At 34.1% G+C, this 24,721-nt stretch overlaps 1 protein-coding gene across 2 annotated transcripts in view; it reads right to left on the minus strand.

Annotated features, from left to right (window-relative positions):
* LOC140436437 (uncharacterized) overlaps nucleotides 1–24,721 on the minus strand; it is a 28,399-nt gene that overhangs the window by 976 nt on the left and 2,702 nt on the right. For both annotated transcript variants that reach the window (XM_072525260.1, XM_072525259.1), the window contains exons 2-5: nucleotides 17,040–17,364; nucleotides 9,827–10,037; nucleotides 6,958–7,141; nucleotides 3,359–3,514 (exon numbers count right to left, since the gene is read on the minus strand). In XM_072525260.1, coding sequence (XP_072381361.1) covers nucleotides 3,359–3,514; nucleotides 6,958–7,141; nucleotides 9,827–10,037; nucleotides 17,040–17,275 — 787 coding nt within the window. In that variant the 5' untranslated portion in view covers nucleotides 17,276–17,364. The remainder of the gene's footprint in view (nucleotides 1–3,358; nucleotides 3,515–6,957; nucleotides 7,142–9,826; nucleotides 10,038–17,039; nucleotides 17,365–24,721) is intronic.

Consider the following 24,721-nt stretch of genomic DNA (forward strand, 5'->3'; position numbering starts at 1 on the left):
TTTCTCTCTCTTCCTCTCTCGAATATAAAAATGTTCCTTTTGTATATATAATTTAATATTATATATATTATGTCACTCGACACTGAGGAGTAGGCAGATTGAGACCTCAGTGCCAAGAGACAGTTCTTGCAATATAGAACACGATACTGGTACGTCTCGAGTGAGGGGAGTAGGCAGATTGAGACCCCGAACTCGAACCGAACCGTATCACTCTTGATAATGGCTCCAAAATGGGTGCCGAAACGTCGAGTTTTAAATTCTCAACGCGGTTCTTCCCGAGAACTCAGTAATTTTCTCTTATATATATATATATATATATATATATATATATATATATATATATATATATACATATAATATTATGTATATATAATAAAATATTTATTAATATTATTACTTATGTGATATATTTTGTATTATTTATTAAATGTTCATAATTATATTAGTCTTTTGTATTTCAAAATAATAATCTCAATAAATCACTGTATGGCCCAGAACTGTCAATTTTGAAATACGTTTGTGTCATGTCCTCGGTAGTATAGTAGTCAGTATCCCCGCCTGTCACGCGGGAGAACGGGGTTCGATTCCCAGTCGGGGAGGACTTTTTTATTAATATTATTACATGGTAAATTAATATGCGTAAGTAGAAAAGTTATGTATATTATTATCATTTTTAAATACTTATGAATATTGCATTTTAATTTCTATTGTATTATTATATTGAATTATGTTGCAGTGTATTGTATCGTATTTTTATATTAATAACAAAATAAACAATGAATTTTTCTGCAGAGTATGTGTAAAAAAATTTTTGCATTCAACTCCTTTCATACATATATGAAAATAAAAATATACATTTTCATCAAAATATTGATTCAATCCTTCATTTACTATACTCCTATTACAGGTCAAATGTTGTTTATTAATTGTTAGTAAGTTGTTATTAATTCTGTTTCTCTTTCTGCTATGCCTTACTTACCTATAGCATTACATATGTAATGATTGTGCAGATTGACTCCCAAATAAATTTGTAAGCGCGAATGCGTGTATAGAAGTGTAACTTCTACCGGCAGTCCCACCGGACTGCCACGTCCGTTTTTTTTTTTATTTCCAGCGACCAACCTTGACGAAGCACAAAGCTTAAACAAGGTTAAAACGATTGTTGACAAATATATTTAACAGTATATATGATACGGGCGTGGTTCCCCAAGAGTGGTTAGTGTCAACTTTTATAAATCTTCCAAAAAAACCCAACGCGAGAAAGTGCGAAGACTATAGAATAATAAGCCTTATGAGCCATTTACTTAAAACATTTCTAAAGGTCATTCACAAAAGAATATACACAAAATGTGAGGAACAACTAACAAGAACACAATTCGGATTTCGTGATGCTCTGGGAACACGGGAGGCCCTTTTTGCTGTACAGGTGCTATTTCAGAGATGCAGAGATGTGAATTGTGACATATACGTATGCTTTATAGATTACCAGAAGGCATTTGACAGAGTAAAACATGACAAATTAATGACTAATGCAAGAAATTGGAATTGACAACAAAGATCTTAGAATTATCAGAAACATTTACTACAATCAAACGGCCAAAATCAAAATAGAAGACCAGTTAACTGATAAAATTGCAATAGAACGTGGAGTACGACAGGGCTGTATTTTGTCTCCATTGTTGTTCAACATTTATTCTGAATGGGTATTTAAGGAAGCTTTAGACGGTTGTGCGAAAGGAATACTAATAAATGGTGAATGGTTGAATAACATTAGATATGCAGATGACACTATAGTTTTTGCCGATAATCTGAATGACTTACAGATATTAACAAATCGCATAACAGAAGTCAGCAACAGATACGGACTAGCTCTTAACATAAAGAAAACCAAATTTATGACAATTAGTAAAAAACCAATACTAAACGCTCAACTTACAATCAACCAACAGAATATCGAAAGAGTCGAGCAATATACATATCTAGGCACCAATTTAAATAGCCAATGGGACCACTCAACAGAAATTAAACAGCGAATAATAAAAGCAAAAGCAGCATTCGTTAGAATGAGAACCATTTTCAACAGTCGAGACATATCATTAAAAACAAAATGCCGTCTATTGAACTGCTACATATTCACAGTTCTGCTCTACGGAATGGAAGCATGGACACTGACTGTTGCATCTATGAATCGGCTCGAAGCTTTCGAGATGTGGTGTTATAGGCGCATCTTACGTATATCCTGGGTTGACAGAGTTACTAATGTGGAGGTCCTGCGTAGAATGGGGAAAGAATGTGAAATTCTCATGACCGTCAAAACTAAAAAGTTGGAATATCTAGGACATGTAATGAGAAATCCAGAACGTTACGGCCTTCTCCAGCTGATTCTCCAAGGGAAAGTGAATGGTAAGAGAGGACCGGGAAGAAGACGCATTTCCTGGCTTCAAAATTTGCGAAAGTGGTATAACACGACTACCACTGAACTGTTCCGCGCTGCAATAAATAAAGTAAAGATAGCCGTGATGATCGCCAACATCCGGAACAGATAGGCACTTTAAGAAGAAGAAAAAAACGATTGTGCATGTGTAAGTATTTCCAGCGAAATTTTCAAATACAAAAGTTGTCTATAATATAAAAATCAAGAACTTTTGTTATAAACATTTCTCACATAACCTCAAAATTATCGAAAAAATTAAGAAAATCGTGTTCAGTCACCGTTATATTTCCTTGCTTCTGGTGAGGCAAGAATCGAACATGAACAGGGGAAACAATGAAGCGGAACAACTCAGCCTCAAAATTATGTTACAAGCTATATTTCCACGATGTAGCTCAACAAGAACCGAAAAAGTCTAGCGAGGGAGCGTGAGCGGCTCTGAGGAAGGTTTAGTACCTGTTTAAGCAAGGCCTCGACCCAAAAGAGACCCTGAAAAGCCACAAATATACATGTATGTATACAAATGATCTTTGGAGTGGCAATGAGGAGAGATCTAAATTGAAGTGATAAGCAGAATGTGATACAATATCAAAGTATTATGCACACAGTAGAAAATAAAGTAATGACGCGAAATAACTATAAAAATTGTTACTATCATAAATGGTAAATGAAAACAAAAGTAAAGAACCAGAATAGAAGAAATCAAAGGTTTTAAAAAGACAAAGTAAGAACAAAATATAATAAAATAGTATCAAAAATTGGGGCCAATAAAAGATGGAAATGTAAATGCAGAAATTTTAATTAAAATTAGGATTGATTCCCATTAAATAAATAAAGTGTTTAAACAGATCAATAAATAAAAAATATGTGTTTGTTTTTTCATGTTATTGTTTCGTGTTAGTACCATTACATTCGAGTATGCATTACCTGGTGATGAATCGTATTGGCAAGAAACATTGGCAATGGCTGAAAACTGAGGTTTGATATCTGTATTTATGGTTCCTTCTTCTTCTGTCAATTCCTGATCCATAAGTTCGGTTTCACCTTCGAAAAATGAGTCATCTCCTTCTTCTTCTCCGTCCTCTGTAATAAATAAAAATATAAATATGGCATCTTCAAAAAAATGCAATTGTATATACTAAACCACAATAAGCGATATACAGGGTGTCCTCGAAAATAGTGCGTTCCTTAAAGCACCATGTAGAGCAAAAAAAATCTTATACCATGTTTTCTAAATTCAACCGTTTGACCAAAATACAATTTGGTATGCAAAAAGAAATCTGTCAACTACGTGCAGTACGAAAATCTAAACGTAAACAACTTTAGTAAACAGAAATTTTGGAACAACATCGCGAAAATGTTTTCGATTCGTAAGTACCATGATATGTTGATTATTTATGGAGAAGCGCAGTGTAACAGTAATTTAGCTGTCTAAATTTATGTCTGGAATTTATGTATATTGCAATATAAAAAAACGTTGTTCATAGAACATTTAGCGAACAACTTTACATTCATACCACTATCAAAGAGTACAAGATTTACAACAAGGTGATCTTCTAAAATTAACATTTTGTAGGTGGTTTCACGATACACTCGTCATCCTATACGAGAACCTGAATCCATCTAAAGTGCTATGTGCGGATAAAGCATGTTTCACGAGAAACGATGTGTATAATTTTCATAATTGCTACATATGGGGTGACGAGAACCATTATTTAATACGTAGGACAGATTTTCAACGAAAATTTAGCATAAATTTAAGAGCTGGAATAATTAACAATCGTTTGATAGGACCATATAAATTCCCCAGAACACTAAATGAAGAGGCCTATAATTTCTTACAAAATGTTTTGCCGGTACTTCTTGAAGACATGCCTTTGCAAACACGCCGTGAAATGTGGTTTCTTTACGACGGAGCCCTAGCGCATTTTACCTGAGCTGTTAAAAATCCTCTTGATACCACTTATCCTCGTCGTTGGATTGGTAGGAATGGGCCCATTCTGTGACCACCACGAAGTCTCGAATGCAATATACTGGATTTTTATTTTTGGGTACATCTGAAATCGTTAGTTTATGATAACCGAGATGAAATCGAAACGAAGCTGAATTACGGGAACGAACTTTTGATGTTGCAGAAACTATCCGACATAATTTAGTTAACTATGGCATTACTAACAATTGGATTCATTGTATCAATGCAAGGTGGAGTTCTCAAGTAATCACAATTCTCGATTAAGTCATCATCATCATTCGGCTCTACAACTCTATGTGAGTCTTGGCCGCGTTTACTATTTCCCTCCATTGTTGTCGGCCCTGAGCAGCTATTTCCAATTGATGTATTCCCATTTTGCGTAGATCACTGGCTACTGCGTCCTTCCATGTCTTTCTTGGGCGACCAACTGACCTTCTGCCATCGGGCCTTTCCCAGAATGTGGCGTTCAGGAGTCTTTCGTCCCTCGATCTTAGTACGTGGCCCGCCCATCTTATTCGGTTTGCTTTAATGTAGCGTACTATGTTTTCATCTCCATAAACTTGTTCTCATAAACAAATTCAGTTTTTATTTTTAATTACATTTTAACAGTAAATAAGTGTTTTGGAATCGATAAATAGTTATCAGAAGGCAATTAGTGACAAGAAAATATTCAAAAATTCATATCAGCGGAGTGGAATTAAAAAGGGATATCAAATGAAATGGTGTGTCAACTCATCAATCCGGATACCAGGTGAATAACAATGTGTCTTATCAAAAATATTTTTTTCCTACGTCAATGTCACAGACCCAAACGGGTTGCCATGATCAAAATCAACAGACCATATATCAGCAAATGCCAGGATCATCTACTCAAATGCAGCCAATTTTCCCTCAAAATTTTTCACAACCAAATCCGTTACCTCTCCCCCCACACTTAGTATATCAAAATCAACAAAATCCACAGGTAGTCTAACACACGAATGAACAAGCAGGTCCTAACTCTGAATCTGAAGATAAATGGAAGACAGTAACAAATAAAAAAAGAATAAGAAGTCCCGAAGTGGAAATATCCAGGAAACAAATAAAATTAACAAGGAATCTACGTTCCTGTAGTTGGCTGTATACCATATATTAAAAATTAATTAAAATCCTTTGTAAAAGGTATATATTTAAAAACTCAAACGGGCTATGTTAGACAAAACGTTTTCGGAATCCATCATTCCATCATCAGTGTCTAGGAGTACATGAATGTAGCCACTAAATATATAGGTAAAAACCCGTTAACAAATAATTAGTTACATTTGTTTGACAGTATTTCTTATAAATTATTAGGATGTTAAAGTTACCATTGGATTAGGTAATATGGCGACATATGACTCCACGTTGAAGTTGCTAGTCCTGAGACGGTGTGTCTACGAGGACTTTATGGAAGCAACTCTTATGGATTCCGAAAACGTTTTGTCTAACATAGCCCGTTTGGGTTTTTAAATATATACCTTTTACAAAGGATTTTAATTAATTTTTAAATAAAATTAAGTGAATATTGGCTGCAAAAGCCACTAGAAACAAAAAACTCGTATAGTATGCAAACAGAAAAAAATGAAGAAAGCAAAGACGATTTTTAATAAAAAAAAAATCTCTTTATTGGGCGAGCAAGTGACCTTCTGCCATCGGGCCTTTCCCAGAATGTGGCGTTCAGGAGTCTTTCGTCACTCGATCTTAGTACGTGGCCCGCCCATCTTATTCGGTTTGCTTTAATGTAGCGTACTTTGTTTTCATCTCCATATATTGTCTGGAGATGAAAACTGGTGTCTGGTGTCTCCATATTGTGTCTTCTTCTCCATTCTCCTGTTGTCTTTTCTCTGCAAGGCCCATAGATAGTCCGCAGTATATTTCTTTCCAGAATCAGTAATTTTGTCGTTTCCCGCTGGTTCAGAGTCCATGTCTCGCTTCCATACGTTATTGTGGGACGAATTATTGTCTTGTACACTCTTAATTCGCGATTAAGTACAAGTATCTAATTTAATTTTAGTTCACAAGTAAACAAATTACTGATAGTCCGAGTAAAGGGGGGAAAATAAATTAAAATTATTGAACGGTGTATGTTGTATTGGATTTCCACTGTAAACTATGTAATTCAGTTAAATCTTGAATAGTAAATAAACAAAGGTTGGTATGTTAAATATCCTAAGTCACAAACGAGTTTTTATTCAAAGTCGCTTTCACTGCGTACGATGTTGCCAGATTATTTAATTTTCTGAAAATAAAATTTTACATTAAGTTTAGAAAAAAGTGTTAGAGGACTTTTTTGTTCCAACTTGTGTGTTATATCCATTCTTAAAGGAACGCACTATTTTCGGGGACGCCCTGTATATTATATACCATTATAGTTATTAAAAACCATAAAAAATAAAGATGATATGAGTCTTACAGGATTTTTAATAATACTGACTACAGATGAAGAAGAACCATAATTACGGAGTCTTCATAGTCACACCATTTCCTGTACATAACTAGATGAATTTATATAGAAAAATAGAGTAAAATATCTCACCTTTTATTTGTAACATCCCGTCATTTGAATCACATTCTGATGAAGAATGATTGTTTCCACTATCAGAACCTTCTATCAACTGGTTGGGCTCTTTCTTCACCGGTAGTAGATCACAGCTTTTGTTCATCGGAACCTGGCTTGGTTGTAATTTGGTTTCCAGTGGATCGGGAGATCCTACTTGTGGCTAGAAAAATGTATAAGCGATAATGTGTTGACTTTTAGGTATGATCTATCGCTTTTATAAATAAAAATCTGTATTGGAGATTGTTGGAGAGTACTAGACATCAGTAAAAACGAGTCTACTAAGAAATATCAGTTTTTTAAATATTATTATTTAATTCTCCACTAAATTGAAAATTCCTGTCCCAAGCTAATTTTATGTAATAAGCCTTAATATTTTTTAGTTTTTTGTATCAATAATAATATATTATTAGGTATTCCTGGTACGTGCCACAATAAATGAACCTCAAACACCTCAAAACATAGTCCCCTGGTACGAAAAAATATCCAAATACATAAAAAAACTGGCAAAAGCATCTTTAGACATCACCATTATATTTTTAAATCAACATATCTATGGGCAAATGCTGTTCTCAAATTATTCAATTGTTTTATTTTTCCATACCATTTCCTTTTCAATTGAATGAAGTTTTTCCAGAAATTGTTGTGATTTTCTTCGATCCTGGTTTTCAATTTTGAAGGTATGTCATTATAATTTACTATTATACTAGCAATAACTTTGAGACTACTTCCAATTTTTGCTAGTTTATCTACAAATTCATTTTCCCTAATGCCACTAGGTCCTGGGATCTAAGTTAGTTTGAATGTATTGCCGCTGTTGTTGGCTTCCTCTATTATTCTTCGGGTTAATGATGTGACATAATCTATTTCAGCACTCAATCTAATTTGTTTAAATTTATCTATTGCACTCATAGAATCACTAAAGAGAATACCTTTTGAAATATTTCTTTCTAGGCACACACTAATCCCTTTTTTATTACACTAATTTCTGCATGACGTATATGTAGTTCAGATGGTAGTTTTGAAGAATAGGAATACAGTGGAACTTGGATATTACGGCCTCGGTAACTATTCGGTACCAAAACCTATTCGATAACATTAGTAAAAACCCGGTTTTATCGGCTAAAAATAAAGTAATCCGCATCTATAGCGTCATAAAATGTTACAGTAGGTTGTCGTTTTTTATTTTGTGAAGAATAAAGTGCAATGCGTTTCCGGCTTTGTGGCATTGTTCCGTCCAAGAATGTGAGAAAGCCCGATTATCCCTTCTGTGTATTACAGTTATGTGACCTTGACAGTTCTATGATTTCTCATTTATCAGTGCCATCCTAACAGTCAAATTTTCTGTTTCAGAACAGTCAGTTTAAGAAATTTTTGCTAGCGTCAAATTGTGTTCGGGTCGTTTTGTTTTTCGATTTTAATTTAGTAATTAACTTTTTATTTTTTAATATGGCAAGTTGTAGTACTAAAAGAAAGGCTTTGCCTATTAAACATAATGTGCGAGTTATAAGAGCATTTGAAAGTGGTCGAAAAATTGCTGATGTAAGTCGGCAATTTGGACTCAATCCTAAAAAACAAGGACAAAATTTTAAAAGCATTTAATTAATGAGGAGGGACAAAATGTTAAAAAGATTAGGAAGTGTATTCGTGGTGATGTAGATTCAGCTCTACTCAAATGGTTCAAGCAGTGTCGCAGTTCTGATATTCCTGTATCCGGGCCACTTTTAAAGGAGAAAGCTATAAAGTTCGGAAAACTGTTTGGTGAAGATTTCACATGCCCTAACGCCTGGCTAGATCGGTTTAAAGCCCGGCACTCAATTTCCTTCGCGAAAATTGTTGGAGAGGCAAAATTGTTGAACATTACCATCCTTGATGAAGTTCAGTTTTTAGACAATGCGTGGATGCGGTTACGTCAGTGACAATTTGTAAGTGCTTTCGTCAAGCTAAATTGACTGTAGTTTCTCAGAATGTTCAGGATGTTGACGGGGATAACGAAATGTCTTTGTCAGAGTGGATACAAAAATTTAATGTAAACCAGAGAGAGTTTGGAACTGATCTTGACTCCTACATTTCAGTAGACGATAGGTAGAAACATTTCAAGTTTTAAGTGATAAAGAAACTGTGGAACAAGTGCAAAATGTGGAAATGGATGTTGATGAAGATAATGAAGAGAAGAAGAAGTCGGCGTTGATTGTCCTACAATCAAAGAAGCAATGAGAGCTGCTGAGACCATATCCATGTTTTACCAGTTCAGTGAGGCATCCACAACTATCAGATTATTAAGGACACTACACCAAAAACTTTATTTTTTCAGAAAGGGCTGCGCAGCAGAAAATAACTGACTTTTTTCAGCATTAGAGATTTTTTTCATAAAAAATGAAAGTTTCATATACATCATATGTTTTATTTCTTAATTTTTTTATCCTAAATATAGCTGTAATAATAAATAATGCTGTAATAAAATTTGCCTCATTAAAATTTCATTTTTTTCTACCCCTTTTATAACTTCACTCTAATATAGCGTCATTTTTTTACTGGACCCTTCAATGACGCTATAACCAAGTTCCACTGTATATCAATGATATATTATTTGTTTATATAAAAAAAATCTAAACATCTTCTAATAATTTAATTTTATCTGCCTCATTCATATTGACAATTCAGACATATATTATAAATTTTAAAGTAGATGACTTTAAAATGATATTGCCAATATTTTTGAGTTGCGTTCCTGGGACGACTTTATTGGAAAGTCAATTATTGGTGGCAATAATTAACAATAATTAACAATGTTAATATTTGAATACATTTTGTAATAAAAATAAGAATATAAAAGAAATTTACTCACTGTTGTGGGCGTGGGTGGATTACCCGGATACTGTGAAGATGCAGCTTTTGTTATATTGCTAAAGTAAGTCGGATTGAGGAGCTGATCTGATCCACAGAGACCCCTGATTTGTAAAGCTTCTGCTGATTTCAGTAATGAAGGCAAGTCGTCCTGAGTCACATTTACTTCACCTTTGTACATAAAATCTACCAGCGACTGCATTTCGGAAAATCTAAAAAAGTTTATTACATTAAATCGTATTTGTAATAATGTTGGACGCGTTACGTGAAACAACGGGATTTACGACATGACCTGTAAACGTGAGCCATCGAGTGTAAGCGTGACAAGATAATTCGCGATTTGGCAGTTCGGGCAGTTTACGTTACGGAGCGATCTTAGTAATATCACTAATCGAACGCGGTGGCAATATTAAACATGCTTGATGTAAGTGAATGAGTTATTCACGATTTCGCCGAGTCGAGTTGATACAAATTTTATTTAAAAAATTGATTGGGCGCGAGTACCTAACATTCAAAATCACTGGTCGCTTTAATCATTGTTTCTGAGAGAACGGTTCATTCTATAGAAAAAGTGCTAAAAGCATTTTCTACGGTGTACATATTTTTAGTAAATCAATGCTTTTCGTTCCCCCAGTGTTTAGGGGGAGCCCATGGTAAGAGTGGCAAACTTTTTGCATATTTTTTGGGATCACAAAATGACATTATCAGCAAAATTTAGCTTATTTGTATGATTTTAGGGATTCAGTGGCATTTTCGTCTCTGACGACTGGAGTAAATGTAAAAAACAAAAAAATAAAAATAGTAAAAATGAAACCCTTGAGATTAATTGCTGGAAAAACATTAAGACGTAGAATACCAAATAACCAAAAGAAAGATCTCTGTAAAGGACAGGATATGTACGATGGGGAAGATAGAGAAGACGGATGGTGAGAGACTAATCCGAATTGTAAGAGTTTTAAAACCAAGGGGCATCAGACCACCAGGAAGACGTCACACATACGAATACAGCCTAAGGATCGGATATGAATAGATCTCTAAGGCTTAATATAAGAAGAGGAAGAAGAACATTGGTTTATTTTTACTCTAAACTAGTTATATTGGCCACATTTTGTGCAGCCAATAAGATTGAAATAATATCACTTTTACCAAAAACCACGTATATACTCCAACCTATGGGCGTGGCCGTTTTCCATTCCCTTAAGCTCAGATGGAGACAGGAAGTTGCTGAACGGCGCATGGCGTATGAAGATCGACAAGCAGAAAAACATAATTTTCTGACTATTTTAATTCAAATGTTACTCAAACTTGCACCAAGAACCATTCACAACGGTCTTAAGGCATGTGGTCTAGTACCATGGGACCCAGCGGTAGTTAAAATACCAGGAGTGTCACAACAGAAGGCCCAGCATCCAGTTCAACAGTCACAGCCCGTTGGTGCACCTCATGAAAATTCCTTAATAGACTTAAGAAAAAAATAGGACCTTTTAAAATGCAAGAATTTGAAAAAAATGTAGGAGACCAGCGAGGGGATATAAGAGATTATTCTTTGCACAACTTGTGGCTTACCGCAAAAACATCTAGCATTCAAAAAACTACGGAATGTATGACAGTTAAGGAAATCCCGAACAACAGGAGGAACTAGGTGGTCCTAGTTTATCCTCAGTTCAGAATGATCAATTAGCGCGGGCCTTTCTACAGCACCAGATACTTTGATTAATGCTAATGTGATTCCGTCAACACCTTCGCCCATCTGGATCCAAAGTAGACCCATTCCATCCCCATTCAAAAGAACTCTGCTTTGGCCTGAGAGACTTCCGAAATTAAAAAAAAAACGATCGAAAAAAGAAAAGCTGCCAGCGGTAGTTACTTCCCCTCAGATGCTTGCATATTTTGTAAAAAAAGGTTGAAGATAAACAGCTCAGAGGCTGAGAAGCAAAGGAGAAAACTAGTGTGAGAAACCAAAAAGAAAGAAGCAGAAGAAAAGCGAAGATTAGGGGTAGAAAAGGTTATAGTACCTTCTAGTTCTTTTTCTGCATCAATTATGTATGAAGAGTCAGGAATGTTTTCACTTGCTTCAGAAAGTAGTGCGGACAAAAATGCTGAATTAGTCAGCCAGAGTCGAATTAAGGAAGAAAACTTTGTAATTGGTCAGTTTTGAGGGGGTAAGCGGGGGGCAATTGTATACTTGTGAATAATATAACAAAAAGGGCCTGAACCAAGAGAGTTTGTTGTTCAAGGCTTAAGGTCTGCAGACGAAACTAAAAAACTTTTTAAGGTTGTGGAGAAAGACATTTCCTCAATTAATATTAAACAAATTATTAGAGTAATCTCTACTTCTGACATTATTAATAAAGATAGACATTTGATTATCACTTTTAAGAAAAAATTAAGTGTATTAGAAAAATAGCTTTATTAATAAGTTTTGTTTTTATTGTCTATTATTATTTAACAATATGATTTACTCAAATACACTCCGCGTCATAGAAAACGGGCCATCCTAAATATTTAAAATATTTTCGAAATTATTATTTATTGCTACAAAATTAAGCATTTATTTTTTTGTATATTGAATCAATAACTCTAAAATTTCATCATTATCGTAAAACATCAATCAAAAATAAAAAATTTAAGAAAAATAGGAAATTTATTGAAAAAAATCAACTTACAGTTTTTAAAACAACAATGAATTGTATATTAAAAAAAAAGCTGGTATCCATTTTCAGTAATGGGTATTGCCACTTAGATTGTGGATGACACTCCTCATTCGATTTGGCATGGAATTTATAACGTTTTAGATATCTCTTTGGGGAAAAGTGGCCCATTCCTCAATGCGTGCCATCTGAAGCTCTACAGGTGTTGTTGGAGCAGGTATGCGACGCCTAACGCGACTTTTTAGCAGGCTCCATATATGCTCAATAGAATTTAAATCGAGGTTTTGAGCAGGCCAGTCTATTTTTGGAATACCAACCTCGTCAAGGTACTCCGTTACTATCCTTGCCGTGTGTGGTCTCACATTATCCTGCATTAGCAGGAATTTTTTGCCAATAAATCCAGCATAGGGCATCACATGATGTTGTAAGATTTCCTTTATGTATCTTACTGCTGTTAACGCACCTCTGTCGATCACGATGAGATCCGTATGCGCATCAAAATAAATCCCTGCCCAAAACATTACTGAACCACCAACAAAAGCAACCCGTGGTGCCCGGGTGTAACCAGCGAAACGTTCTCCAGCCCGTCTGTACACCTTAATGCGTCCGACTTTGTCATAAATAGCCATTCTACACTCATCCGTAAACAATACTTTTTTCCAATCGTCTGCTGTCCAATTGATGTGCTCACGGGCAAAATCGAGTCTTCGTCTTTCGTGAGCTGGGGAAAGTAAGGGCCCCGTTTCTGGACTGCAAGCTGTCAAACCTTGCTCCCTTAATCTTCGCCGAATAGTAGAAAGGCTGATTGCTGGTCCTTGAACTTACTGTAAATGGCTTTGAAGTATTCTAGCGGTTTGGGTCCGATTCCGTAATGCAGCAAGAATGACGACGCGGTCTTCCCTATTAGCGGTTGTTTTCCTTTTTGGACCCGTACCAGGTCGTCGTTGGTGAAATCCTGTCACAATAAATCGTTGCTTGGTCCTTTGTACTGTCGAACGACTAACATTCAATTGTCTTGCAACTTGTTTTTGACTTAATCCACTTCCCAGTAACGTTAAAATTTCAACCGATTTTTGAAAATTCTCCATCGTTATAACTCAAGACTACTTCACACTAAGTCGGTTACTGTAATACTAAGATGCGTTTAAAACTCATTAGAACCCTTTACAATATCATACATTTCTTAAAACAATCGCTTCCTCGAAAATTGATCAAGTTGTAAACAACTTTTTCTCAAAATTGTTTTGTTTTATAGGTTCTACGAATATCCTCAATCCAATTACAAGGTCGGTTTCCTTTCGCAACAACCCATTAAATAATAATTTCGAAAATATTTGAAATATTTGGGGTAGGCCGTTTTCTATGACGCGGAGTGTACTTAAGTAGTTAAAAATAGATAATTGTTTTATCTAAGAACTTTCAAGAACATACATATTTCTGTTTTAATACTTTATTTCTCTCGGTATTATTAAAATATAAGATAATTTCCTCCTTAATTACATTTTATAGGTGCCCAATATAGGGGTGCTCAACATAGTGGTGTGACAAATTGGATGCCTATTATTGGGACAATGAGAGCAACATATAATTTCTTTTCTAAAATATCAATCAGACAATATTTTACCACTGCAGTCACATAATATTTTAAAGTAAAGATTATCTAATAAATAAAAAAAATCAAGACCTCAACATTACCTAGAGGCGAGAAAAACAAGTTTGTTTGCTGAGGTACCCATTATTAGTACACTTAACAAGGTAAGATTTTGTATATATAATTACAGTCGGCTTTTAAAATTTGTTTTATACAGGGTGTTTCAAAAAAAGGTAACCCCGTCTCTAGGGTAGGTAAAAAACTGAAAAATAATTGGGGTTTGCTTAGTAAAAAATTTTTGTAACGCCATCCGTTTTCAAGATACAGGGCGTTGAAGAAAAACGCATTACGATTTTGCCGAAACTACTGGCAACATTGTAATGAAATTTTATACGAATATGTTTTGGAAGCTGATACATCCCATGAATTTGTTTTTATATCTGATTCTCATAGAGGGCGCTAGTTACACGGATCGTACTAAGTATTAGTCAATATAACTTTTTTAAGACTATAATTATTAATCAAAATTTCAAGTAAACTTAAACATCATTCAATTTTACACGAAAAAGGTACTCTTGGTAAAACTCGATACTGTGTACCGTTTTCGGAATATTTTGATTTGAAAATTATGAAGTAATAATTGATGCTGGTAGTAATGATAAAGTTCTAATAGGTATACCTCTATTTTCTCCAAGTGTGCCATAGAAATCTGACATTTATTGTTTGTTATGACTATAAATCAACAATAATTAGAGTTTTGAAACCTTGTTATTGGTAAAATCAAATCAAAATGTACTCAAATGTTGAATACACTGACATGTTATTAACCTTAGGCGAATGTTTAGGATGTTCTAGTGCAGCTGTAACACGTTATGCAGAAAAGTTTCCTAGAAGAAACTTACCAAGTAAAAAAACATTTAGAGCCGTTGAACGATGTTGTCGAGAAACTGGGAATGTGAGACCAAATAAAATAAATTCTGGTAGACCAAGAACAACAAGAACAATTAATAAAGAAAATAATATTTTAAATTTACTTAATCAAGATCCAACAGTTAGCGTAAGGAATATAGCAAGACAAACAAATACTTCTTCTTCAAGTACTTGGCGGATACTGAAAGAACAGCAATTACATCCTTATCATTACAGACAAGTCCAAGAGCTCTTGCCAGATGATCTACCGGTTAGAGTGGATTTTTGTGAAACATTGCAACAAAGGACAGCCCACAATCTAAATTTTTTAAAATGCATTCTTTTTACGGACTAGGCCACCTTTACGCGACAAGGTATGTTTAACTCCCATAATGCACACTACTGGTGTGATGAGAATCCACGAGTCAAAAGGGTATCACATTACCAACATTCATTTAAAGTTAATGTTTGGGCAGCAACTTTAGGTAACAAATTAATAGGTTATCATATTCTATCTGGAAATTTAAATGGTGATATGTATCTTGATTTTTTAAACAATTCCTTATTCGAGATATTAGAAGATTTAACGCTAAACGAGCGAAGATCTTTATTTTTTATGCACGATGGAGCTCCACCACACTCTGATAGAAAGTGTCGTAATTGGTTGAATAATCATTTTCCGAATCGATGGATTGGTAGAGGTGCAGAAGCTCCGATTCATTGGCCTCCTCGGTCATGCGATTTTAACCCTTTGGACTACGCAGTTTGGTCGTATATTAAGGAAAAAGTCTATGCTACAGAGGTAAATTCACGCCAAGAATTGGAAGAAAGAATTCAACGTCAATTTAATGACATCATAGCTGATCCCCTACCGTTTAGAAGGTTAATAGAATCTTTAGAAAACAGAATATTCGCGAAAACGGAGGGCATTTTGAATACTTACTGTAATTGAATTTTATTTTATGTTCTTAGTCATTAATTTAATTTTCTTCTTGTGAGTTTTGTTTAATTACTAGCTATTTTATACCAGCATCAATTATTACTTCATAATTTTCAAATCAAAATATTCCGAAAACGGTACACAGTATCGAATTTTACCAAGAGTACCTTTTTCGTGTAAAATTGAATGATGTTTAAGTTTACTTGAAATTTTGATTAACAATGATACTCTTAAAAAAGTTATATTGACTAATACTTACTATGATCCGTGTAACTAGCGCCCTCTATGAGAATCAGATATAAAATCAAATTCATGGGATGTATCCACGGTTCGTAGACTTACTACGGTTGCCTCTTACGCCTAACCAATGAACATTAAGCCCGAAACTGTACTCTCGTGACGTTATTCTTCCCCTTCAACCAATCAACACTGCAATCGACCTGTTCTCTACATTCAGTTTCAATCGCGAATAAATGGGTTTTGTATTCTTGTGTACTCTGGTGACGTAACTCAAGCAACCCCACCCCAGTCGGAAGAGGCAACCGTAGTAAATCTACGAACCGCGGGATTATCAGCTTCCAAAACATATTCGTATAAAATTTCATTACAATGTTGCCAGTAGTTTCGACAAAATCGTAAAAAATGCGTAAAATTTTTTTTTCTTCAACGCCCTGTATCTTGAAAACGGATGGAGTTACAAAAATTTTTTACTAAGCAAACCCCAATTATTTTTCAGTTTTTTTACCTACCCTAGAGACGGGGTTACCTTTTTTTGAAACACCCTGTAGAACTAGCTTTTGCCACACCAATTATTATCATATAAATTGGTCTTTAAATATAAAATTTATGAACGAGACGTCTGCATATTTGCATATATTACACATATTTTTTAAAAATGTTGCATACTTGCGCCAATTTTTTGCATATATATGCGCATATTTGCTGTGCTTTCTGTTACATATATTCACGTCTCTACTTGTAATGAACAGCGTTTTCACGTTTGGTTATCTTTATAGATAATAAAAATAATATTTAATAATGTTTAAATTAGTAAGTTAGTTAAATTAGATTTAGACACAATAATAAATGACGATATTAAGTAATAAAACGTTTCAAGACTTACTTCATATCCTTCATAAAAATAATTGGGTGTTGACAAGGATTATTCAATAGCAGTTTCTCGAAGTACGTCGAACAGGCCGAGAGTACAACTTTGTGACATTTCAGCATTTCGTTCTCGCATGCTAACGTTACGTCTACAAAATGTTCTGATGTGAGCAGCTTCGGAAAAGCATTCTGTAGATTCGATTGATAACTGTTCCATCGAACGCAGAACTGTTGTGGGGGCGTGGTAACCATATTTCAATATCTTTCTGGATAGTCTTTAGTGTGGCATTTATGAAAAGAACTTGGTCTAAAAAATACGAGTGATTTCTACTGTCCCAAACCTAAAACACATGCAATCAGATTAATTTATCTATTAATTGTAAATGTCTAAAATTTATATATTTATATTAGACCTCGTTTGAAACACCATTTATCAATGTCTGTTAAAAAGTATTGAAACGAAACAAAACTATGTATTCACACGTCAACGCTTTTAAAACACGACATTGTTTTATCGAATCTATTTTCAACTAAAATTTTAACTCAAACTATGAACATCTGCACTTTGTGGAACTTATGTATGTGTTACTAAAGTTCTTCTTCTTCTTCCTCTTTATAAGCAAATCTACTTGTTCATTGGCGGGATTAATACATCTATGGAAGGTTGTCAGTCGTCCATCTTTTGCGCGGTCGTCCGATACTTCTTCTGCCGATTGGTGACTTATCTCTTGCTATTTTGAGGACACGGGTCTCCTCCATTCTGCTTATGTGGTTATTCCACTCTTTTTTGCTATTTTGTGCCCATTCATTTATTCACTGTACGTTACCATTTTCTTCTAATGTCTTCACTTCTCTTTCGATCTCTCAGCGTATTTCCTGTAATTCCTCTCAGTACTCTTATCTCTGCCGTTTCCAGTAGCCTTTGCGTCATGGCTGTATCGTGTCTTGTTTCTTAGGCATATGACATTATTGGTCTTAAGCTACGGTTTGTTAGAACCGTGCACAGCGCACAGCATATACGTACAGTAGAATCTGTTCTACTCGACTCACGGCAGTTTTGGGTGAGTCGGTTTGTTAAGCCTGTTACTCACGATACTGCGATGTCGTTCGACAAAATCGTCGATGATATCAATTCTGCAGTACTGCATCATAGAAACCAGTTTCTCTGTGGTAAAATTGTAACGATTTTATTGGATGCACGGTCACAGACCATCAAAATGTTTGTCAAATAGTCGAATTCGATAAAATTGAACGACGTCGCAGTATCGTGAGTGGCCGGCTTTAGATTAATTCGCATAAATATTCTGACGCTCTGAAAACAAGTTCAGAAATTAGTTTCACATTTTATTCTCTCAAAGGTTGTACGTTTAAAAAAATGAATTCTCGGAAACTTAACGCAATAATTTTATTACTCCAAGAAGAGGAGGAAGAAGAAGAGTTGATAACGTTAAATTTAAATAACAGAAATAAAAAATTTTTCATGTCTTAATACAGAAAGTGCTTTTAAATTAACAGTCGAAGAAAGATTGTTTCAAAACGAGGAAAAATTTCGAGAATATTTTAGACTTTCCAGGGATTTGTACTAGATCCACTAGTCTTTCATCTTCCTCGGGAGAGAATTTAGTAGACATCACTTAATTATTACAATAATAATAACTACATAAAAATATAATTATAATTTCGGTATAGATGTGTACGCTGTTAGCTCAGCTGAACGTTTGCGTCCAAATCAAATCGCAGTTGATTCCAGCGCACACCGTCGACAGTCGACGTACACGGCTATCGGTTTGCAGTGCGCGCAGCTCAGCAGAACCTAACAAACCGTTCTCATAGAGAACCATTTCTTTGATTTTGACGAACGTGCGCGGTGCTCGACTGACTGTGAGTTATGCGACGCTCACTGTTGTAACAAACCATAGTTTTACACTAGCTTTATGAATGATTGACTTCATCTCAGTGTTAATGTGTCTGTTTCACATATAGTGTTATTAAGGCATCCTGTCAGTCTATTTGCTTTTTGTACTTGATCTCTCACTTCTTTGTCCAGGTCTCCACAGCTGGACAGTGTAATTACTAAAGTTACTAAAGTTAACCCTACTAAAACTACACCCACACTGTCCTCTAGGTAGTCTAGAATTCATTCGCGTGACACAAGGCGGCTTCGTGAATCACCCATCGCACAGGTGCAAACTTTTCTTCTCCTTCATCACTTTCCTCTTCGTTTTCTCTCGGCATTTTCTGAGGATGTCTTAATTGTCGCAATCTAACTCCTCTTGCAAGTTTTTTACGTCTACATTCTCTCCCCAGGAACTGAGTTCACTAAACTTGCAAAGTCAGGCAGTTCATTTTCATCTTCTCCGACTGCCAGTTCTTCACAATTTTCGATTTTTCATCCCATTCTGGGTTTGGTTTTACAGTTTCTGGTGTGGCTTCGCTGTTTCCACTACTTTTCTCCATTCTTTTCTTTCTTTAATTGTCCTTTCTATATTTCTAATTTCCATACTCCTAAGTCTTCTTCTGCTTGTTGTCTCCATCTCAGTTTAGGTCTGCCTCTGGTTCTTTTACCTGGTGGTATCCATTCCGTTATAACTCTTAATAGATTGCTCTTCTTTCTTCTCATTATGTGTCCATACCATCTAATTCTTTGTGGTTTTATTGCTCTATGTTCTCTTGACCCATCCATTCTTGTATTTCGTGATTCATTCCAGTAGTTTTCTATGATCTTCCTCTCAAAAACTTTCAATTGCTCTTCTTCTCTTGCTGTTAATGTAAATGTTTCTGCAGCATATACTACTATAGGTATTATGGTTGTTTTGTAGATTTTTATTTTTGTATTTCGGCTTATCTTGTTATCTCTAAACATTTTTTTATTTCTATAAAACGCTGTATTTCCCTCTTGAATTCTTCTTTTTATATCTACATTTTCATTTCTTCTGTTGACTAGTACTCCCAAATATTTAAATGTTTCAACCTCTTCGAAACTGTGCATCTATGGTCAGTTCTGTCATTTGTGTCTTCTTTTTCTTGCTTACGTTCATGTATTTTGTTTTATTTTCATTTATTTCCAATCCTCTCAGTCTGGCTTCGTTTTCTATTTTTTAAAGCTTTTCTTTAATGCCTTTTTATCTGTTGTTACTATTTATATCGTCCGCTATTATTTGTACTGCATTCTTGTTTGTTCTGAAGGAGAGCGCATCTCCTTGTCTTACTCCATTTTTATATTTATTATTTCTGTTCTTTCTCTTCCGCTGTCTATTATTGCTTAAGAATCTCACACTGTCATCTTGTAAATCTTGGATCATTTTTCTTTTGTTTACTTTGTCAAACGCCTGTTTAAAGCCTAGGAAAAGTATATGTATTTCTCCGTCGTACTCGTATGTTTTCTGTATCACTTGTTTTAGCGTATGTATAGCGTCTATCGTGGATCTTTCTTTTCTAAAACTGTACTGGTAATCCTCTATGCTTTGTTCTGTATATATTGTTAGTCTTTCTCTAATTATACCAGTCATTACTTTATATGTTACGTTCAGTAAATCAATTGGTCGGTAAAATGCGTTAGGCTTTCACGGCCATCGTCTAACTTGTTAAACTGTTTGTTCGGGCTGTTAGGGCGTTGTCTTCTGAGATTAGTTTTCAGAGATTTTTTCAGAGAAAATTTTCAGAGATTTTAAAGAGAGTCAAATACAGAAAAATACATCATTGAAATACTGTCTTCTTCCTATGCCATCCCCATTAACGGAGGTTGGCGACCACATTTTTAAAAGTTTCTCTGTCTTTTGCAACGAGGAATAATTCGTCTACAGTCATGTTTGTCCAGTCTCGAATATTTCGCAGCCATGACTTCATCTTTCTACCTATTCCTTTTTTGCCATCGACTCTACTGCAAACATGCGACGCAAATACTGTACATATAAGGTTTTTTTAATATAGGGTTTTTTAAGCCCAAGAAAGATCAGTGTGATCTGTGTCTTTCTTTATAATAATACAAATGGGGAAGCAAGAAAAAAAAAATACTTCAACAATACGAAACACATCTTGAAGAAAAAGAGTTGTGTAGGAAAGGAAAATATTTTGATTGTCTTCATATTGAAGACAATAAAAAAGTGTTTATTTATGACTTGCAGGCAGTGCTTCCGTGCCCAAGGGGTGATATATCTGCGTTTTATTAGAAAAAAGATCTCCGAGAGTTAATTTCCAAGCATCTGATTCCAAATTATTATGCAGAATTTTACAATCTTATAAATTTTTTTACTGTTGGCAATTTTTTACACTGTTTTCGTGGATGCCCAATGTTTATTTAGTCTACAGAAATAAATAATTTTTGTTTGTCTAACCTTTTCTTCTTTTATTTTATGCACCTATGATAAAACCTTTATTAATTTTTGTAGGTACTAAAAACCTAACATTAATTTTAGTGCATTGATGTAGTAGTAAACTGACACATTATATTTCATAACAATAGATAATTTTAAATTAAAATCATAAACATCAGTATTTCGAAACCGTCCTTATGTTGTAGCTTTACTTTCAATCATAAATTGACACATTTGTTAATAATACTTTCATATAAAAAAAATTTTTAGTACTAAAGTGACACAAGTTTTTTTTTACTAAAAATATCAAAATTTCAATTATAACAAACGTATTACATTACACGAAATTTGCACAGATTACACTGAAACCTAAAAGGTTCCTTTCGGTGAAATATACTGTCTCAGAAGTATTATAGGTTCGGCACTAACAACGATAAAAGAGAGATAACCGTAATTATAGAAACGTTTTTTGCGTTTTCTGCAAAATCGTATTTTTTGAGTTGTGCCACTTTATTATTAGGGGTGCGATATCCTTCTCATACTCCGCAGAAAATGTAGGTACTGTACACTAGTGTACACCCCCACTAAATTATGTTAGATAAACATAACTAGCTTCTACCAGAGGCGTACGACAGAAGAAAGTGATAAAGAAAAAAAGATAAAGTCAATATTTTTAGAAATATTTGAAGTTAAAAATGAAGCGGCGCAGTTATTTTAATGGAGGCGTTTCTTTATTTTTTTTTTTTTTTTTTATTCAATAGTATAACTCTTCAAGGGTATCCAGTTAAAATTTCACAGTGATCGGAGCAAAATTGATGGGAATTATAGGCTTTTAGGAGTGAGTGAATGAGGTGAGTGAGCTTGGTTAGTGAGTGAAGTGAGAGAGTGAAGTGAGTGAGCACTCACGTAAAAATTTGAATAAGTACAGTGTCTAAATTGTGTACTCGCGGCAGATAACAATCGACTACCTAAGCTTTGACGTCACAATGGGCAAGGTTTTAAAAAACTTTTCCAAACAATTCCAATTTTTGTGTATTTGTCCCATAAGAAGTTGGAAATATTGGTTTTTTTAATTGTTTGAAGAATAAATAAGGACTTTTTGTTATGAATATCCATTCTGTGCGATTGGTATTATTTGCTGTTCGTGAATTTGTGAGGTAAGAATATTAAAGGATTAATATATTTACTACGAATGTTCATATTTCAAGATAAATTAATGTTTTAATCCCTTTTAAATCCTAGTGACTTTATCCCCTAAAAGACTAAATATATTCGTTTTCTCATAGTTTAAATAGTTAATAGTAGTTTCGTTGTCATTACAGAAAAATTCAGTAATACTGGATATCTTCAACACGTGTTTACTAGCCATTATATGTCCAGATCTAAAAAATAAACTCAAAAACTATTACAACTTCCAAAAAACATTTTTATAATGCTATATTACAACTTAAATTATGAGAAAACTAATATCTTTAGTATTTAACAGGATAAAATTACTGGCAACAAAAAAAGAATTAAACATTAATTTAAAGACACTCGCGAAAATCCGGGTCACCTTGAAAATTTCAAGTTTCTTGAATTTTTTAACTCTGGTGCAGTAATAACCTTTTTTTTTAGGCTAACGTATTTTTTATTTGTCGTCAATGTTTGTTTGGAAAGAAAAAAAAAACGGTTTTTTATTGTTTTTATTGAAATAGCAGAAAACAAACCAAATTGTTGATGAAACAGACATACGAAAAAAATGGAAAATACAGAACGTGGTAAAATGTCAGTGAAATTACAATGACTAATATCGTGTATTGCCTCCACTTGCTCTAATAACCTCTTGCAGACGACGGGACATACTCTTAATTTTTCTCCGGTTTTACATGTTGTGGTATGTTATTTCACTCTCTCACTAACAGATCCTTAAGCTCCTGTGCGTCGTTAGGAGGAGATGTTAGGGGTTGAATACGTTTTTTCAAATCATCCCAGAGATGTTAGATGGGATTCAGGTCCGGAGACCTAGCTGGCCAGGGTAACCTCGTGATTACAACCTCGTCCAAGTATTGCATACTGATCGTGGCAACGTGCGTTCGCGCGTTGTTCTGCATAAAAGCGACGTCTTCAAGCCTTGGCATGGTATGCATAACATGTTCTTCCAGAATCTCTGTAATGTCCCTTTCAATTTTCAATTCAATTTGTATGTTGTAATGTTATAATTTTCAAGGTGTATTTCTCAATTTCATAAATAAATTCAATGATTTATTCATTTATTTTGAACTAAGCCTGATAAAAACAACAACAAAATACCTAGAAATACAGTAAAAAAAAATAATTAAAGTTTTAATCATACAATAACATAACCTTAAAATATGAACATTCATAGTAAATATCTTAATACTTTTATATTCTTACCTCACAAATTCACGAACAACAAATAATACCAATTGCACAGAATGAAGGTTCATAACCAAAAGTCCTTATTTATTCTTCAAACAATTAAAAAACCAATATTTCCAGTTTTTTATCGGACAAATACACACAAATTAAAAATTTTTAGAAAGGTTTTTAAAAGCCCCGCCCATTGTGACGTCAGACTTGGTAGTCCATTACTAGAGCGGTTATAATGGCTGCAGGTGCAACAAAAAAGACAGAGTTTTCGAAAGCAGGAGCAAAAAGATGCTCTACACATTTTAGCTGGAAGCAGGTCGCTATATGGGCCCGGAATAGACCATACTGTATGAATATAAAAGAATAAGCTTTTTTTTAAACACGTTTTCCTTGAACTAATTTTTTTTTTAAGTCTGTGTTTACTGTATCTCAAAGACTACTTTTTCGATCCTTCTCAAATTGTGGACGCTTCTTTTATAGATCAATTACTAGGTCGCAGCGTCGAAATATTGTCCATTTTGTTTGTCCAAATTTTAGCAAAAAATTTCAAATATTCAAAAAAATCTTTTTTTACTTCTAAAATCTGAAAAAAAATGATAAAATGAACAATATCTAGACGTTGAGACCTAGGGAAACTTATATAGTAACTAAATCTTTTTAGTTTTTTATTAACAGATGATCCAGTTATAAGTTACGATGAAAACTTCAAAGTAACTTTTTTTTTCATCTTGGAAAATTAGCTTTCATTTTCTTTTTTAATATTTTTGTACGAAAATTTTAGATAATACTCTTGAAATGTACTATAATGTACTAATGTTATAAATAAATTTATTACACAATTTTTCAAAAAAAAAATCTTAAAAATATGTTGAAAATATTGAAAATAAACCGTACCTCCCCTTAATGTATCAATTATGTTAGTAATTTGGGTCATAGGATTGCATTTATTACATAAATGAAATTTTAATCGCTATTAACAAAAAAAAACAAGTTGTCTATTGAAATTTCTTGA

This window comes from Diabrotica undecimpunctata, chromosome 3 (assembly GCF_040954645.1).
Source record: "Diabrotica undecimpunctata isolate CICGRU chromosome 3, icDiaUnde3, whole genome shotgun sequence".
In the NCBI taxonomy this organism is placed as follows: Eukaryota; Metazoa; Arthropoda; class Insecta; order Coleoptera; family Chrysomelidae; genus Diabrotica; species Diabrotica undecimpunctata.